The sequence below is a fragment of the Lepisosteus platostomus genome, chromosome 7 (assembly GCF_059453375.1).
Source record: "Lepisosteus platostomus isolate fLepPlt1 chromosome 7, fLepPlt1.hap1, whole genome shotgun sequence".
NCBI lineage: Eukaryota > Metazoa > Chordata > Actinopteri > Semionotiformes > Lepisosteidae > Lepisosteus > Lepisosteus platostomus.
In genome coordinates this window covers 56,362,314-56,381,259 of record NC_142617.1, presented here as the reverse complement: position 1 = coordinate 56,381,259, position 18,946 = coordinate 56,362,314, and the positions used below count along the sequence as shown (strand labels likewise).

The 18,946-nt window shown below is 42.2% G+C and overlaps 1 protein-coding gene across 1 annotated transcript; it reads right to left on the bottom strand.

Moving 5' to 3' along the window:
* Nucleotides 1–1,009: 1,009 nt before the first annotated feature.
* Nucleotides 1,010–17,835, bottom strand: st8sia2 (ST8 alpha-N-acetyl-neuraminide alpha-2,8-sialyltransferase 2). Its single transcript, XM_088641355.1, has 6 exons — nucleotides 17,460–17,835; nucleotides 9,751–9,807; nucleotides 8,400–8,528; nucleotides 7,670–7,927; nucleotides 6,037–6,330; nucleotides 1,010–3,130 (listed from the first exon to the last, which is right to left on the bottom strand). Exons 1-6 carry the CDS (start codon nucleotides 17,555–17,557, stop codon nucleotides 2,845–2,847), a joined length of 1,122 nt encoding a protein of 373 aa, XP_088497481.1. The 5' UTR covers nucleotides 17,558–17,835; the 3' UTR covers nucleotides 1,010–2,844.
* Nucleotides 17,836–18,946: the final 1,111 nt, after the last annotated feature.

The following is an 18,946-nucleotide window of genomic DNA, read 5'->3' as shown; positions in this document are numbered from 1 at the left end:
GTGTAGTGAGGTGTGGTGGGGTGAATTAGCTCAGCCAAGTCCACTGAGACCTCTTAGGCAGGACTGAAACAACAGATTAAGAGGGATATCCTCTCTACAATGGACATTCACCAGCTTCAGGAAACACGGCATATCTGGGCAGCAGCTGAGAAAATCAGATTGGTAAGAATTGAAAGTAGGAAAGAAATGGAGCAGACACACACAGCAGCAACTTCTAGCTGAGCTCTATGTATCATGCAGGGTCTGATGCAGATGGTCATTAAGAAGACTAGTACGCATGCTTTTGGGGGAAATGGGACTGTTTCTGCTGGGTTTAAGGTTTTTTTTTAATATGGCAGGCTGTGTAAACTGTTCTTAATCAACAGCTGGAGGATTGCAGCAGTACTTTCTAAAGGGACCAATTATGCTGGAAATATTCTCTTAAAAAAGTAATACAATCAATGCAGTTCTGACCACAATATGAGCAAAATTTATGGAACAAGTAGTTAGCTGAGCTCAAGACTTAGTTTTGTTCGAGCACTGCCATCTTCTGGATAAGAGTGTGCTCTGCAAGTGAGAAAAGGACAATAGAAATTGCCTGAAAAAGGAGGTAGAATATGGGATATTTAACAAAATAGAATAATTATTTTTGTTATACCCACCTGATTTAGAATCACCAATAGTGTTTTTCATGTCTCAGCTTGCTACTGCCAAGCACACAAGCACACATGGGGGATAATTGGACTCCTCTAACCAACAGCACCACAAGACTGCAAGTCATGGATGGGCACAGGGGTTGCTGTGATCCAGAAAGCTCTGGCCCACAAATCACACCCTACACTCTGCAGCGCATGAACAATTGTGCTAAAATTGCAGGAATCCTGGTTACAATCAGCTAGTGATATGTCCTAGGCTCAAACCCGGACTCAGCCAAGCTCTGGTTGGGAGGCTGAATACTGCACGTTTTCATGTTAGAAACTGAAGACATGAAAGATAACTTGATAGACAGGAATACCAGGCTACTGTGTGATACATTTTATGTGGTACATTTTATTTCCAAAGGGAATGAACATAGATGCTCCAGTACATTTTACTACATTTATATTAGTAAGTAAGAAGAAACAGACTGGAAAAAAACAAAACATCTTTTTGTGCCATAGGACCGCATATATGCTCCAGAAAACATTACCTTGCTACATATTACATAACCTTAATAATCTGCCAAGCTCAATTCCAAAGTACATTAAAGGGGAACTGCAGTCCCAGTGTCTCCGACCAGTTATTAAATCTTGGTAACAAATTCTTTGATGATACAGAAAAAGTTGACAAATTCTGAACTAAGCACAACTTAGTTTGTAAAAGTACTGTAAGTCATCATGTTGTCACAAACCCCTGGTCTTGCCATGGGTGAGAGCAAGAGTTCCCACTAATTGCGACATTAAGCAGCCCTTCCTACTCACTAGTCACTACAAATGACACATGTACTACAATGTACGAGCGAATAAGCACAGGTTGTGCAGGTTGTGACATTTCACCACAGAAATGTTCAAACATGATCTGCATGCAGAGTTAATAAGCAAGTAGTATTTGTCGACAAAAACAGCTCAAAGTCTAGAGCAATTTTTCTATTAGATTAAAAGCAGTGGATTCACAAGCCTGCTTGTTTACAGTGTAATAGGGCCGCTTCACCTCACCTGAAGTTTTGTTGCCGCATTCTGAATCACAGAATATGTTGCTGCACACACCTGGAAATGTAATCTATTTTGTGATGTAAATTGGAGCTTTTACATGTCACTGTGTGTGTTTTACCTTCACTCATCACTTTGCACTCATCAATGCCGATTCTTTCGAACCCTCCGAGATATAAAAATGGCATTGCAGTTCCTCTTTAATTATCAATACATTTCAGTTCTCTCCCTGGCTTATCAAATCAAACCTCTTATTTTTGTCATTGATGTAAATGCGAAATGCCGGAGCTGCTCACCTGATTTTATGATTCCCTGACACTCAAGATCGTTTGTTCTTTCCTTAGCACTTTCCTTAGAACACAGGTGCTCCAAATTATTTCCCAGAATAAAATGATCCCCTGTCAGTAGGTTGCTCGAGTGCATTTATTAAGTTGAGTAGCAGTGCAAGAACAGAGACAAACAATGCGTGGGTAGTCTGCCCATGGTCAATTAGGGAAATGGGAACAGGTGTGCAGAACCCTTCTACGTGCTCCCACTCAAGCTGCCTGTCCTGCTTTTCAAGTCCAAAAGATTCATTTTCAGCTCTAGCTCGTTGGGCAAACAGAAGAGGAGACACTGGTTTGGTTTGTTTCTTTTAAACAATACCGCCTGAATAAATAATTATAAGAGAAAAATTCCTTAAAACAAATCTATAGAGAATCAAATCTGCCTTCCTTCCCATGACTGCAGCCTGCTCCCTGTTGCAAGTCATGCCAGGCAAACGCTGCAGGAAATAGTCCTTGACCTAAGGTGGGGCCACACTTGTCCAGTCCATTCTTGCCCAGGCGGTGGGAATTAGTTATAAAGTTGGACTGAAAAGGGCCAGAGCCTTATTCCTTAATTCATATTCCTTATACTCATGCAAAACCTCTCCCAACATTCAGGCAGCTCTGCTGGTTGAGAAAAATAACACAACTACAGCGCCTGGGTTTGTACTAAGTATAAATGCTCCTTTCTGAATGATCTTGCAAAATGCTTGTGCTGTTCGCACATAGTGGTTCCGTTCTTTATTGTATTTCTTCCTCCGATGGTGGTACACGCCAGGTATACGTTTATGTACACACCCCTGGCAAGGTGCCCTTTCCCAGCTTAGTTTCAGGTGTTATTTATGGAATTCTCATCCCGCTTCGTGCTGACGCTATGATCGTGCGTTACATTCCCCAGTGTGCAGCTTCAGCGCGCCCTGGCTGTGCAGTCTCTTCAAGGCTCTGAATTCCACAGGCATGGAGTGGGGGCTGGACTGGGCCCTGTATTCGTAAGTCAGGCTGTCGTAGTAGTGATACTTCACTGGGAGCCCATTGGGGCCCAGAGAGAAGGGCCAGAATCCGTACAGATGGATCTCCTCGCAGAAGCGCGTGGCCAGCGTGTACATCAGAAGACCGGTCGTGGGCCTTTTAATGGGAACTTTATTTGTTAGCCAGTACCTGTAAAGAAAATGTAAAAAATATAACATGAGGACTCAAAAGCAAAATGATCTTTTAGCTGTCCTTATTTTGATTATTCTTATTATTGCAATGTATTTTTAAGATGCCAGCAGAATATAACTTCCTTTGCAGCCTACAAACGAGGTCTTTAAATAAACGGCAAAAAAAACTCAAGTTTATGAAGATGTATCACAGGACATTCTGTTTTGGAAATTATGAAACCTCTTAGTTTGCTTGTTTTCTTAATCATTTGTTGACCGTTTTCTTGGTATCATTGCTGGGACAAATATGTCATTAATCTCTGAATTTCCCAAACAGAATGACTTCTGTAGTAAAATAAAAGAATAATACAATCATTAACTATTCACCAAAGGGCTTTCGGTGAACACACTGAGGATGTGGCAGAGCCACCTGTGAGTTGAACCACAACCTTACAGTCCTTCGTCCAGAGCCCTAACCATGCTGCTGCCTGCTAATGTCCACCAATATCACATTCCTCTAAGCTCCAGTCCACCTAATCCTCATCATATTTGCTGTTCAAAATAAAAAAAGCCTCATCTTCAACTGTCTCATTCCTGGTCTAAACCTCCTTGCCTGCCAGCGAAAGCAGCCCTGCAGTGACGACAGCACTCCAGTATCCCAATCGCTTGGCGCATTCTCGCTATGTAACATCCCCAAGGGAAACTGGCAGAAATGAGGTGCCCTAAATAACAAAGTGTAGTCGGATGTAACGGGATCTCAGCACATGCTCTATCACAAAGGTTCCCATTCTCAACCACAGCACAATCACAGGCAAGAAGAGTTGCTCAAATCCACTTGCCCTCCCTTGCCCCCTGAACCGTCTGTACAAACACTGCAATCAGAAGACCGAAATGTGGAAACAGAAATGTGTTTAATTACTGAACTCCTGCTCTACCTACAAGCCCTGTAAGTGCCATTTCAAATTAGGCAACAGATTATGCAGACATTAATAGAACCTTAGCCAGCAGCCATATCACTCTGCAACTCACAACTGGCAACCCACTGAAGCTCAGCAGGTGTGAGCCTGGTCAGTACCTGGATGGGAGACCTCCTGGGAAAAACTAAGGTTGCTGCTGGAAAAGGTGTTAGTGGGGCCAGCAGGGGGTGCTCACCCTGCAGTCAGTGTGGGTCCTAATGCCCCAGTATAGTGACAGGGACACTATACTGTAAACAGGCGCCGTCTTTCGGATGAGACGTAAAACCGAGGTCCTGACTCTCTGTGGTCATTAAAAACCCCAGGGTGTTTCTCAAAAAGAGTAGGGGTGTAACCCCGGTGTCCTGGCCAAATTTCCCATTGGCCCTTACCAATCATGGCCTCCTAATAATCCCTATCTATGAATTGGATTCATAACTCTGCTCTCCTCCCCACTGATAGCTGGTGTGTGGTGAGCGTTCTGGCGCACTATGGCTACTGTCGCATCATCCAGGTGGATGCTGCACATTGGTGGTGGTGGAGGGGAGTCCCCCATTAGTGGAGTGTCCAGAAAAGCGCTATATAAGTGTAAGCAATTAATTAATTAATTAATTAATTCATTCATTCATTCATTCATAGTTCCATGACCAAAAGCCACAAAAATCCCCATTACTAGCAGAGAGCGGACAGTGTACTGCATTGTTATTCACTCCTGTTCCTGGAGAACCATCATGTCTTCTGGCTTTTATCATATCCTGAACTTGACTTATGTGAAGTTAATACAATAAAATCACTTAATTGTATTGTATTAACACTGCTTCCACTTTGTTTGACTCTTTTAGGATTGTACATTACCTATAAATTTACTACAGACACTGGTGTACCGATCTAGTGGGACACCTCACAGCCTCAGTAATACTGAAAGTCCCTTGAAATTACTGTAATTTTTAGTTCTGGAGTCTTTTCATGTAAGATGAGCATGACAGACCTTGCTTTATCCTTATTTTGTAAGACCTATAGGACTTCCATGACTGCTACCAAACCCTGCCAATGTGCAAGCCGTTTTTATAACACACCAATAATTCAACCCCATCTGGGAATGGGGACACCAACCCTTCAGCATTCATATAATTAACAAGCTAACACCCTATGAGCCTATTTACAATAGAGGCCTTTTGGAAGCATGTAGTGGCTGATTATCTGTTACACTGCAGTCACTTTATCTACTGGTCTGCCACAGTTTTCAACATATCATTTCCATGGTGAATGATGTCAAGCGAAACCATGGCAGACAAGAACTCATTTTCAATGTACCTAATGCAAATCAAGAACTTTTCACAGCATATTCAGTGTACATCTGAGTTCAGCTTAAAAAATTTAAATAGTGTTTTTTTCCCAATTCCTTTAAGGCAGTGGTGTCCAATCCTGGGGGTTTTCATTTCTTTCTACTTTCATTAGATACTTGAAGCCTTAATTGATCCAAGAAGTTGCTTCGTTGGAATATTTGTATTTTGTTTCTAATCCCAAATCAGGGATTTTATTTCACTTACAAAATGCAATGGTTAAAACTCCGACGTGTTCAGGATCTGGGAACAAACAGTTCACATTAATCCTGTTATTCAGTCAATGAAGGTTTTGATGGCTCGACTGGAAAAACCTGGAGCTGTGGGGGTCACCGGGACCAGGACTGGGACCCACTGCCTTAAGACAATAACATCCAGGGAGCAGGGAGTCTTGTTGTAGATCTGGGTTCATCCCAACCAGTCGTCTTTTTAGATTTTGTCTCAATGCACACCAAGTGGAAGGGCATTACAAACCGAGGAAAGAGGCACTTTTCACACAAAGGGTCATGGGGTTAGGGAACAAGCTACTCAGTCATGCTGCCGAAGCTGAACCCCGACTGATTCGAAGAAACAGCTGGAATGGATCCAGTGTTTGCGGCCTATCTTACTGCCCAGGAGGGCCTCCTTACCCTCTGACAGCGTGCAGTAGCCTCAGCGAGGGGAAGGCCGTGCGCACGTTGATGCCGTGCCTGAGAATGAGCTCGCTGGCCCATTGCACGCGCTCCTCGCCCCCTTTGGCCATGAAGGCGGGGATCCAGAGCACGCTGCCGTTGAGCGAGCTCAGGCGCTCCAGGAAGCGCTCCCTCCAGTGCGCGCTGGCCAGGTCCTGGAAGGCGCGCTGCACAACCGAGGGGTTCATGGTGACCAGGCTGGTCCGCCGGCCCACGTCGGTACGGTACTCCTCCACTGGAGCCAGGTTACACCTGAGACGGCAGCAGCCAGAGGCCCTGTATCAGCACTGACCATTAACATCAAGGCCTAGAAAAAATCCTATACAGACAGCCATTCACCCCCTTTTTGCTATAGTCTGCTTACTCTCTAGAACAGGGAAAGCAATGCTTGAGGCTTCTATTTCATTGCAGGAGTTTGATCAAACCAGCACTTTATCTGCAATTGCAGGCTTGAGTACACAAAGTAGCTAATTCACTTGGGTAACTTAGCTACTTAACAAACAATAATTACTACGCTTAATACATTATTAGAGCATAACCTCATTTCAAGGGGTAAGTGTAGTCGATATGTATATCTCTAGCTGGAACTGACTCTGCTTAGAAAAAACAATAGACACCTAAGTACAATTCTGCCACACTCTTCGGACAAGGGAAACCTCCGAGGACAGTCCTTAAAACACAAAAGTAACGGCATTCACTGCACAGATTGGGCTGGCTGTATCCATCTCGTTATGACTGAAGCTCTAAAATCAGAGGACCAGCCACAGAGGATCTGTGCAGTTAAGTTTCTTGAATTTTCTTTCCCGCTGGTAACCCATCAAAAGCTGAATCTATGCTGCGATTCCACTCTACAGATCTACAGCCATCAGTGCAGCGGAGGGGTGGAGGCTCCAGCAGTGAATGTAAATACCGTCTAAGAGAGAGAAGAGAAAGCTTTTGCCCTAATGTATTTCCAAATCCCTTGGCGCTCCGTATCGCACTTCCATTCTCAGCGCCCACCCTCCTTCTCCCAGCAGAACGCACACCCTAAGCTGCTACTTTGTGCACTAAGTGCATCTGGCAGAGGTTTCCCAGCCTGCTCAGTGTGAACGTGCCAACAGCACGCATGTGTGACAGGCAGGTTAACACATTGATCTGAAGGGATAGGTCTACCAGAGAGAGACAGACAGTGGAGCAATGATACAAAACATAGAAGTATCAGCAGAACTGCAACATAAGTCCCTCCAGGACAGAGGGGAGCATTCTAGCCCGTGTGGAAAGGCACAGTCCCAGTAGGAAAGATTTACTGTCTTCAATAGCGAGTGCCTTATTTACAGTGCCTTTCTTCGCTCTTATTCAAGGGAACAAATTATTTTTCTATATTATTATTTCATAATATTCTACAAATTATTTTATAAACTATGATCATTTTATGTTTCAGAAGAGCATTTTAAAAAGACAGACATAGTTCATTTCAAGTCATTTAAGGCAAAAGATCAGACTGAATACCAGGGATACCCAGAGGTGAATGCTTTTATGCTCTAGGAGAACTGTAGTCTGATTAATCCAAAAGAAGATTTCCAACATGCCACACAAAACAGGTCGAGTTTACCTGATGACAAAGTCATGGGAGTCAATCTCAGCTCCACAGCGGCTCTTCAGCAAGATTCCAGAATTGCCCACAATAGCGCACTGCCTGTAGTGCTGCTTCTTCATTGGGGACACTTTTGGGATGAGCTGGTACAGGGTTTCAGAAACATTCATAGTGCTCTCTCGGTCAAATATATAATGGATAGTATCTCCAGGCTTCAGATTGCCTTTCAGCACTGAAATATCCTTTTCTGCATCCAGAAATTTCAAGATGCTCTTTCTTTAAAGAAAAGCGAAAGCAAACCAAGCACACAAATCAACATAATTGCCAAAATCTGCTTCTAGTTTTTTGGAATTACAAGTTAACAGTGACCTGGTAATGGAGCAAGAAAAAACTATCCTATTCTAAAGCTTTTCAGTGTTAGATTGAAATTACTTTTATAAAAGAAATAAGGGAACTTTGGTTTGGTTCAAAGAAAGCTGAAAAATTACTCTAATCAATTGCTTTGGTGCTTGTTTCAATCTTTTGCTGAAACAAACAATATAGAGGGTAAAAATACAAAGTTCTGTAATCTTGGGTGTTTGAAGGATAAATTCAGTTTCATCCATTGGCTTTCCTGAGTATGTATTTCAGATTACACACATTCAAAGAATTTAGCACAGCAGAAGAAGAATGCATGAAACAAAACCTTTCTCCAATGATTGTTATATTCCAGCCATAGACATGCTCTGTAATTAATCAGTCTCTGTACCTGATAATGTTTGAAAGGCTTCTGTTGAATCTCCAATCAGAAGATGGAGACTCAATGCTGTTGTTGATGACTCTTCCGAGATCCCCAACCACAGCTGGAAGAGTAGGCCCTGGTTCTGTAGCTCCATTTCTACATTCATGGAGAAATAACAGGAAAAGGCATCAGTGCCCAATTCTCCATGAGAACAAAGTGATCTACAGCCATTTTCACAGGACATGAGCTTCACACACCAAGGAGCTTGATCTACAACAGCCTGGGGAAACATCTCAGTAAGATTCTCTCTTGGATATCACCAGTCCTGGATATGAGTCGAGGCTATCTGATCGGTTTGGGCAGATGTTATACCTCTGACTTAAGTACATAATTGAGCTTTTATTTAAATGGTAATGGAATGAATGAGTAGGGTCAAAGGAACTGACACAACGACACAGCCAAAACTCATGTGGGCTTCTCGAGTAAATGGAAAGCATAAATGGAAACTCTCTGAACAAAGCAGTCGCTCTGGAATGCCAAGCTTGACTTCAATGAAGTCAATGCTAACCTGCAGAATCTTAACCTCTTGTCTGCCTGCTCCACTGGGCCCTTGAGACATCAGGTGTCACTTTCTTACGCAGGAAAATCTAAAATCCTTACTGTCTCAATGTTTACTTGGTGAAGTCTCAGATGAAGTCTGCCGTTATTTTTTTCCCTCATTCCTAACTCTATGAGTGAGCATGAAAGGATTAAGGAGGAGGTTGATGCGCAGGCAAACTCTTCTTCAGAAAATCTATTGAATCCTTAATATTCTCAGAAATTAGATCAAATTAATACTCACTTATCAGTAACGTGACCGATAAGGTATGACAAGGAAACAGTGTCCTATTTGATAAAAACATGACTTTCTTTTCTCATACATTACCAAAAATGTTTTTTTTTTCCTCTGTGGGTTCCACAGGCAGAGCTGATGTACTGAAATCTCCACGGAATACAGTGATGTTTTTATATATAAGCGTTTAATGATTTATTTTAATTAGATAGGCATCATTTGATAAATCAGACATCATTTCAGACCTTAGAGGTTTCTAATGTTTCTATGGAAACCGACAGACTAATTAGTTTCTATTAGAGACATTTTTGCCTAGGGTCAAATCCAGAATAGCACTTAATAAGAATTCCATGACATTCTGCTAAAAATGCACAATACCCAGTGTAATTTCAAACATCACTAAATGTGAGCTCACAGGGGGTCCAGAAAGATTAAATGAAATAATTGTTTGACGCAGCAGAAGGGAAAAAAAGCCTGCAGAAAATATGACTGTGAAAGTAATGAGATACTGTAAATACACAAACAAGCTTGAAATAGCCAACTAACCTGCTGGATTGACTCTCAGAACTGTGGAAGGATAATTTCCAAGCACCCTCATGATTCCTGTAACAAAACATAAATAATGAGCGCAATATATTTATACACAGTAAGGAAGCAGGTATGCAACTAAGAAAAAACATACTAAGGGAATCTTAATTGACAAAACAGAATTTTAATTTGGTTGTGGGCTTGGAAAAAAAGCTCTGGGAAAATCAAAAAGTATGAGAACAAATATGCTCCTACTGGTAGTGCAGATCAACCTGCTGTGTGCCTTGTGTTAACTTTGCTGCTTGTTTGGCTCGTTACAAAGCCTGAGGAACACTTGTAAAGGGAGTCCCATCTCAAAGAAAGCAAATAAGTTTCACAATAGGCAAAATTAAGAACTACTGTAGGTTGCAAACTGATTTTTAATGCCTGATTTATGTAACGGAATGTATTCGATTGATTTATGCTACGACAAACTGATAGTGGCACATTGTTATAAGCCCTCAGAAGATTATGCAGTTAGTGACTGAAAACACATTTTTAGAAGGTGCTTTGTGACCAAGTTCTTTCGCCGTGTGTTCTGAAAATCATACCATAAGTGCTTATTTCTCATTACTCAGAAATATCATTATGTTGGTGGACCAGTAAGTGACACTCTTCCCTCTGTACCAGATTTTCCAATTTTCTGTTCCCTAACATGGAGACCGTGGACACTGTGGTAGAGGGTTTCGCTGTTATTTGGATCCTAAGATTCTGAGAACTTAGTCATTAATGCGCCTAAGGTGTTGTTAAACCTACTGTCCAGGCTATATTCCACTCTGGGACTGTGCATTCTGGATTCCCTATAATTCCACCTTACTATAACTGGTGAAGCAACTTTGTACTCCTCCACCTTAAGTTCTGTGTGGTGGTGCTGCTGGCACATAATGGCTATTTTGCATCAGCCAGGTGTGTGCTTGACTTCAGTTGTGGATGAGGGGGGTCTTCTCCTTTAGGTGAAGCTCTTAAGGTTCCTTAAGGAGGAAAAGTGCCTTGTAAGTGCAGGAAATTGCTATTTATCCTTATTATATTTCTACTGTGTTTGTGATGTTGTTTGAAAAGTATCACGATTGATGATGTGATTTCAAACACATGTAGTTTAAGTAGATAGCATATGTGATATATATTTAACGCACACCAGCAAACAACATATGCAGATGTTTTTAGATGAACATTTATCTTGTCACAATGAACAGTAAAAGATCTAAAAATATCACAACTCCAGGGACAGTGGAGGTCTGTGTAGAACTACGTAACTATAATACGCATCTGTTCCTTTCCCCCAGCTTCCTTAAATGTGCTACCATATAAAAAGAAAAACAGAACAACACCCATCTCCTCCTAGAAATGATCAGTTGAAGTAGGATCTATATCCATACCGCATCTATCCAGCACTACAATGTTAGCACTGAACCATATTGTAGAAGTCATTAGAATGATTGCTTAGATCTGGTAACTTAGGCCAAAATCTCAAAATACAGCAAACAAAGGTGACCTGTACCAACAGCTGCAACAATAAATTCCCTGCTGCAAGTGTTAAAGGAGGAAAATAAACAGAGGAAGCCATAAACAAGGAAAACGCTAAAAGTGTCACGTCAACTGTCAGGTTAAAGTGTGAAGTACTGTAGTAGCTTTTGTCTCTCAGTCCGTTCTATATATAAGAGCTGGGAAACCCTTGCAGTTTGTCTGTTCTGCAGGGCAGACCCAGCGCACACTGCCGTCCTTATTGAGCTCAACAAAACTGAATCTGGACGAGACTGCGTCCTGCTCCTCTGACGAAGAATTTCCCACAACAAAGTGGTGTTTGGATGCCGAGTGAAGTTAAATTGGCTACAGCATTGTATAAAAGGCATTACAAATTTAGAAAAAATCACATAAGAAAACTGACATCACAGTGAGGCTTAATCATAGCTGCTCAGGCTAAGGTCACTGAAACAGTTCAAACAATGTGGTAGGAAACCTGTATTACGATCCTGGACTTTCAGCCAATCCTCTAATTAGGTTTATTTCACTCTAATCCCCAAAATTTCACGGCACTGTGAAAAAAACAACTGTATTTATTCAGGAGGTGTATCTAGAGATCCAAATTAAAAAGATTTGGATTTCAAAAGTCACGTGTTCTCAAAAACATTTCTTCAAATCTACCAGTGATTTATGACTAATCTTGCCTTCATCAAGGTGTAATGTCATTTTCACAATGTACCTGTAGCAATGCCATGAAATTAACTATTAGGATTTTATGTAATAATATCAACTAAGACTAAAATAAATAGTCAGTTCCACTAAAGCATAGATTGTATTCCCTATATCATTTTATCACATATAAAGATACTTGAAATACAACCTCACGAAGCCTGACAATTGAAATGTTAAATATTCATAGAGTCCTTCAGCTGTTGAGACACGGTTCAATTTGCCAAGTGGTTTTTTTAGCTTTTCATGGTGATATAAAGATCTATGTGCCTTTTCTTTATTGTTTTTTTCCCCCATTCTAATCCCTATTCTTTCTTCAAAGTAATGTTCTTTTGTCAGCTCTGAGATGTCAGTAGATTTTTTCTCATTTTTTAAGGCATTTTTTTCTTTTTTGCTGTTTGATTTTGTCAGAGAAGGTCTTTGTACAGCTGCTGCTGCTACTGTCTATTTTTTTGTGGGGAAGAGGAAGAATTTTAACTACAGAGCTGGAAGGTGTCTTCAGTAACCCATGGCTACCTACTGCCTCTGAGCTACGCTTTACTTAAAGCCACAGATCAAAGATGCCCCCCCCTTCCTCCCCTCACAGACACCTTCAGTGAGAAGAGCTGAGCTGATGAACAAACACAACACCCCAGAGTGAAGAATAAACACCACCCTACACTTGCTGTTCAACAGCAGGCTGTGGAGTGCCTGCCCTCTGTTTTAGCAAGCTTTCAGATGTAAAGGATTGCACTGATTTATCCCTCTCTACCTAAGTAGCTCTTGCTCTTAAAGGAAAGGATAGATGTGAGACACGCTCCTTTGTCGGACATGTAATACTTACAACAGTTAGCCACTGAATAGCGTGTGGACTGCAGAAAGCTTGCTCAAATCTTTGCATATTCAGCGTCCTGAACAAGTGGTCCAGTGGCTAAGGTTTTAAAAAACTTTTTATCAAGCTTGCTGAACCTCTCTGGCTCAAGTCCCTATGGCATCTGAGTGACATTTATAATTATGATGATGTCACAAACTGTTTCCTACTGTGGTAATTATACTAGTATAAGGGATCTCGACTGTCTTCTGGACTGCCTGCGGTTAGTAAAGTTCGGTAACAGATTATCAAACACTGGGAAATCTGGTGCTTCAAAACGAAGTGCCTTCGCTCTGCCGCTATATTGCCTTGTAAAAAGGGCTGTGTTTCTACCACAGTGGTGCAGGTTTCCCGTAGTATACGAATGCGTGAACGCCGCCAAAATGTACGCAAGAATCCATATTTAAATACTGTGTAGTAGAGATACGCCGCAAGATCATTTTCCATGAAGCAGTTATGCAATTGCATAGCTCTCAAGTCTCAAGTCGCATTGGGAACAGATCAGACCTTGGCCTGAACATCTCACGCATTTGCATCTAGTCAAGGCTGATTTAAAAAAATGAAGTAATGAACGTAAAATCGTGAAATTGTTGAAGACTCGCGATTGCGTTAATTAACCAATGTGTTTTTGTAGATGAAAAGAATAAACCACCTGTACAAATAGCACGTCATCATAATTTTCGAAGGAAAATCTCGTGCATTCATCTCTGTAGGGTTTTGGACTCTTCAGAGCTATGCGCGGATTCGATGTAGAAACAAACGAAGGATTTGCTTACATCAGAGTCATAAGGTGACAAATACTGCGTCTCTTCCTCGCTTGCTTTTGCGAAAGTTGTTGAAAAATACTAAAAAGAGAATGGAAGCCACTTAATTTCCAAAGCTAAAAAATACGGACTGCCTCAATGAGTGCAAGATAATAAAAAACACCTGAACAGCAAAAAGAACAAAAGATGACTTGATTCAAAAGACAATAGTAAAGAGCAACGCGTTTGCATCACAAAGCTCTTCCTCGGACAGCATCGTGGATAGAAGTGCAAGTAGGGAGCTGCGTCAGCATGACAGGCTGCAAAGACTCAAGTAAAGGTTTATTCCACGCTGGAAGGTAAGAGACACAACACCGGAAGAAGGCTCCACAGCCGAAACTTTGCGTCTGTTTTATTTTCCTTTCAGCATGGAATAAACCTGACAAAAAGAAGAAAAGAAACACAGCGTTTCGGCCGTGGAGCCTTCTTCGGGTGTGAACAACCCTACTTGAACGAATACTGTTTAGTTCCAACAACAAACATAGTACAAGCTAGAACAGTGATCTAGATTTCAGATAGCTTGGGGGTGGGAGGCTACCACCCGGCCTAAGAGTTTTCCTGCAGTAAACTCTGCAAAGGCTCAGTAAAGACCTTAGACTGTGTTAATGATACCATCTTGAGTACCAAGTAGAAGCTGATTTTACTGTACAACTGGCATTCATAATACCACATAGAGCTCACAGCGCATGTACCACCTTACAGAGGGCTCTTCATGAGAATCATCCCATCACATTTCTTGTAATGTCTGTAGTATACATGCACCCAGTTTCCTCCCATGTTTTTGGGGCTGTTCGGTCATTGCCACATTTTGGAAGCACGTACAGTAGCTAATGTGCTGTCTGATTTATTAGAGTGCAAGCTGAGCAGAGACCCGATCCCTGTCTTTCCACTTAATGATGATTCACAGAGAGGTTTTTAATGCGACGCAAAGGAAACCTTAACTGCCAAAAAAATTGTTCTCATACTCTGAGCTAAACCTGTTATGGGCACATTATGTTGCTAATTCTGTTTATGGGCGTAGTTACCCTTAAGTGATCAGCTCTGAAAGGGGTGCTCTGGTCAACAGTATTAGACACAGATGGCGCCGGATTGAATGGTACAGGTTCACCTACATTAGAGACCTGAGATCTGCTGTCTGCTTTCCTCGCCTAGAGCATTGATTCATCCGTTAACAGCGAATGTAGTTTTACTTTGTGTGCATGAGCTCCCTATCATTCCTAGTGTGTCGCTGTTTTCATGTTATGTGTTACTTCTTCTATAAATATTCAACTGTTGATCACAAAGAAAAATTAAATAGGCTGAGTGTACACGTTGAAAAACAAAATAATTGTTCGCTGACAACAAAAAGTGTATGCTCTTTTTCAGACGGCTAAATCATTTTGGTGTGCACCAGTGCATTAAGAGTAAGTTTTAACAGGCCAGTATTGAGAGAATACCCCTGTTCTCCATTACAACATGCTATAGTTATACATTACTAAATGATGGATATCACTTACAGAAAATTTCAAGTCCCTCTCTAATGGTCCCATCTCCTGTCACATCGCATTGTGAACTGCTATATGTCAGATCAAGCAAGTCACCTGTTTCAGCATTTACCATCTGGCAAGTGTTAGGCATCAATTAAAGTAAACACTGGTCATTTCAAACAAGTTTTTATTTTTCCGCCATGCACAGGTATTGCTTAGCAAAGGTTTGAAATGTGCAGTGTGCAAGGCAAACCTGAGTATGAGCTCCAAGGCAAATTCCCAGCAAATTCCTGGAGCTCTGATGAAGCTAAAATCCTCCATGTGCATCAGTCATATCACCCTGCAACTCACAACTGGCAACCCACTGAAGCTAAGCAGGTGTGAGCCTGGTCAGTACCTGGATGGGAGACCTCCTGGGAAAAACTAAGGTTGCTGCTGGAAGAGGTGTTAGTGGGGCCAGCGGGGGGCGCTCACCCTGCGGTCCATGTGGGTCCTAATGCCCCAGTATAGTGACGGGGACACTATACTGTAAAACAGGCGCCGTCCTTTGGATGAGACGTAAAACCGAGGTCCTGACTCTCTGTGGTCATTAAAAACCCCAGGGCGCTTCTCGAAAAGAGTAGGGGTGTAACCCCGGTGTCCTGGCCAAATTTCCAATTGGCCCTTACTGATCATGGCCTTCTAATAATCCCCCTCTATGAATTGGCTACATTACTCTGCTCTCCTCCCCACTGATAGCTGATGTGTGGTGAGCGTTTTGGCGCACTATGGCTGCCGTCGCATCATCCAGGTGGATGCTGCACATTGGTGGTGGTGGAGGGGAGTCCCCATTACCTGTAAAGCGCTTTGAGTGGAGTGTCCAGAAAAGCGCTATATAAGTGTAAGCAATTATTATTATTATTAATAAGTCAGCAATCTCCTCCTTCCAAGCACCATTTCTCACATCAGTTGAGGTGCTACTGTATGAACTGAGGCTATTGCCACAACTACTGTAGCATGATCAATTTTTTTTGACCTGACATAACAGAAGCACTTGAGGATAGAGTAGTAGCCCCAGATGCATTGTGCTGTTTTTCTAGAGCTAGGACAGCTAGAAACGAACTAGGAGGTGAGGAAACTTTTATCTTTCACTTTGAATGAGGCTGCTCTGTGACTCGTGTTTTAGGCTCTCAGTGACGGAGACAGGAGCTCATCTTACATCACCATCCCAAGGGCAGGGGTGTGAAAGCATTGTGCCAACAGCTAAGTTTAGTATGACAAACAATAAAAATCGACTACTGAGAAAGACTGGTCTATTTTAGCAATGACGACAGACCCTCCAACCCAGACGGTAAGATCCTGGAACAATTAATTCCTGCCCAATTAGATTTTGGAGTGGAATAGATCCAGGTTTAACACCGGCAAACAAGTGAACCTCGAAACAAAACGGGAAAGAAACAGCATCTGCCAAAGCACCGGTAATTTCAAAACTGCTGACAAAACTGACGCGTTTAATGCAGTGATGATGATCGCTCTGGTATATTTACTATGTCAATCACAAAACACCCAATGCACTAAATCGCCCAGAAAGCGAGGTACAGTGCATTACAGAACTGAGACCGGAACAGTTGGATCTAAAAAAGCTCTGAAAGCAAGCGCATGCAACTGAAGGTAATAACTGAGATGAGCTAGGGGTGGTATCCAGAGATCGCTGAAGCTGCATCGAAACCACCTGCTTCACACGCCCAAATCCTTCCGAAGCGATGTACAGCGCTTTCACGGGGATAACGGCGCTCCCCAGATGAGTCTCCTTTCCGTAACTGCGGGACTTCCTGCTGCCAACTCACTCCACACTGCCGGGGAGCTGGGCTGTTCGAGCATCTTTAGGGCTGGAGCCCTTTTCAATAAGAGCTCTTAACATTCTCATATGAAACGGGAAAACGTCGACAGAACAATCCGAGCGAAATAACTCATGCTCATAATGGATGAATGCTGTTGTAAAAACCTGTGAGGTTTGGGGATTCTAGATTAACTTAATGCGCGTTCGTAGCTTAATAAAGATGCCATTTCTGGGATGAAGGTTATAGTAACACCAACAATAATACCGCCTTCTAAAATAAAATGAGTACCAATTGATACAAACATCTCTGTTGAAAGTGGTAAAGCTTAAATATTTTTTTCCAATGTTTCAGATCAAAGTATGAAGTATTTTGAATAAAGTTCTCCTTCTTAAAGGGCTTAAACCTGTTTCAGTAAATGAACGGCCACCCAATGAAGTCAGACAACTACTTTAGGTTTGGCTTGGTGGAGGTCTCACGCAAGGGTTTGCAAATCTGAAGGCGTCTCCTTAACACCCAGTGAGGCGTTACATGAAAAAAATACAGTATTAAACATACTTACCCGATTTCCTCCTCGACTTCAGAGATGTCTGCTAGGATAAGGAAGAAGGCAAGAAGCGTTACAATCCCAAATATCAGTGACCGAAATTCAAAAGTCATGACGGAATGAGGCACATTGCTTAAAATAAAAACTATATGAATGCGAGAGGTAATGTCATTCTGGGAAGCCAAGAGAAAAAAAAAATCAATCTACTTCTTCGTGGGGTAGGTCATTGGTCCAGGTTTGTGCCTGTACAGATTCTGCTATAGTCTCGACACAAAAGCGATCCGTTTCAGGGCTAACTCCCATCAGTCTGACAGCGCAACCCCCCGTCTCCCTCCCTCTCTGTCTCTCTTTCCCTCCCTCCCTCCCTCGGAGCTGTGTAACACCGCTTCACTGACACCCCAGCTCCACAAACTTTCACTGCAACTGCTAGGAAAAAAACACATCGGGGCATCGAGCAATAAAGACAGAAAAGCAGCTGCACATATCTAAATATTAAAGAGACAGGACCTTTTAGAGGAAGACCGTCGCAGTACCACATTCATTGAACGGACAGGTAATTTGCTGAACAGATCTTTTTTTTTCCCCAAATCATTTTATTATGCCTAATTAAAATAATCTAATAAGAAAGCGTGTTAAAATTCACGCCTCAACTCTGTTCCTTGCCCCCTTCGTCGGGTATTAAATTCTGCTTTTAATTATTCAATGCCAGCAGCGACCATGTGTTGTCAAGTTACTGCTTGTTAAATTGACACTTAGCACGGATCCGCTCAAAGCGCTGCTTGTGGGCACTGGAAAGCCGTATGGGAATAGCAAAAGTGGGATTTTTTTTTAATGAAAACAATTAAGACGTGTCACTCATAGGCACAGCACCGGCCAGCACTAACAGACTGAAATAAACAGACCATTCGTTCCGTTGTGTCACACTTTGCTTATGCAATGTTGGGATTCATTAAGAAGGAATGAGCATTCAATTAGACCGACATCCAGTAAATAATTCACTGCTGCACTGATTGTTTATAGTTACACCATTTCTTCGAGGCAGATATTACATTCTTAGTACCCTTAGATATTGTCAGTCTTTGAACACAAAGCCCTCAGTGCAGTAGCAGTCCGGCGGAACCCGAAATACGAAGGTTAAAGAAAAGGATTTCCTTTTAAGGTCGCCTTTATTGATTCAAAACATCACACCTAATCCTGGCCTTTTGTTGTCCAGCGTGCTGATCATTAGAACAACAGAAAGTTTAATTGAAATGTGTCACTGATACATCCACCCATCTGCTTTATCACACACGCAGCACCAGGCAGGACCACGATATGACACAGTCAATTAGAACAGCTTAACCACACAGATTTACCTGGGTGGCACGTTCTTGGAGATGGGGAGAAGCCTGAACTCAGAGGAGACCCATGCTGGCTCAGAAAGAACATGCAGCCTCCACACAGAAGGTGCACCAGACCCGACTCAGGACGCTAGAGGTGCATGGAAGCAGTGTCAGGTCACC

Coding starts and splice junctions, on each gene's coding strand:
- st8sia2 (XM_088641355.1), bottom strand. CDS start 17,557: ATGACTTTTGAATTTCGGTCACTGATATTTGGGATTGTAACGCTTCTT. Junction 8,529..9,750: donor TCTGAGAGTCAATCCAGCAG/GTTAGTTGGCTA, acceptor CCATGAATGTAG/AAATGGAGCTACAGAACCAG. Junction 3,131..6,036: donor CTACTGCACGCTGTCAGAGG/GTAAGGAGGCCC, acceptor TTTTCTTTACAG/GTACTGGCTAACAAATAAAG.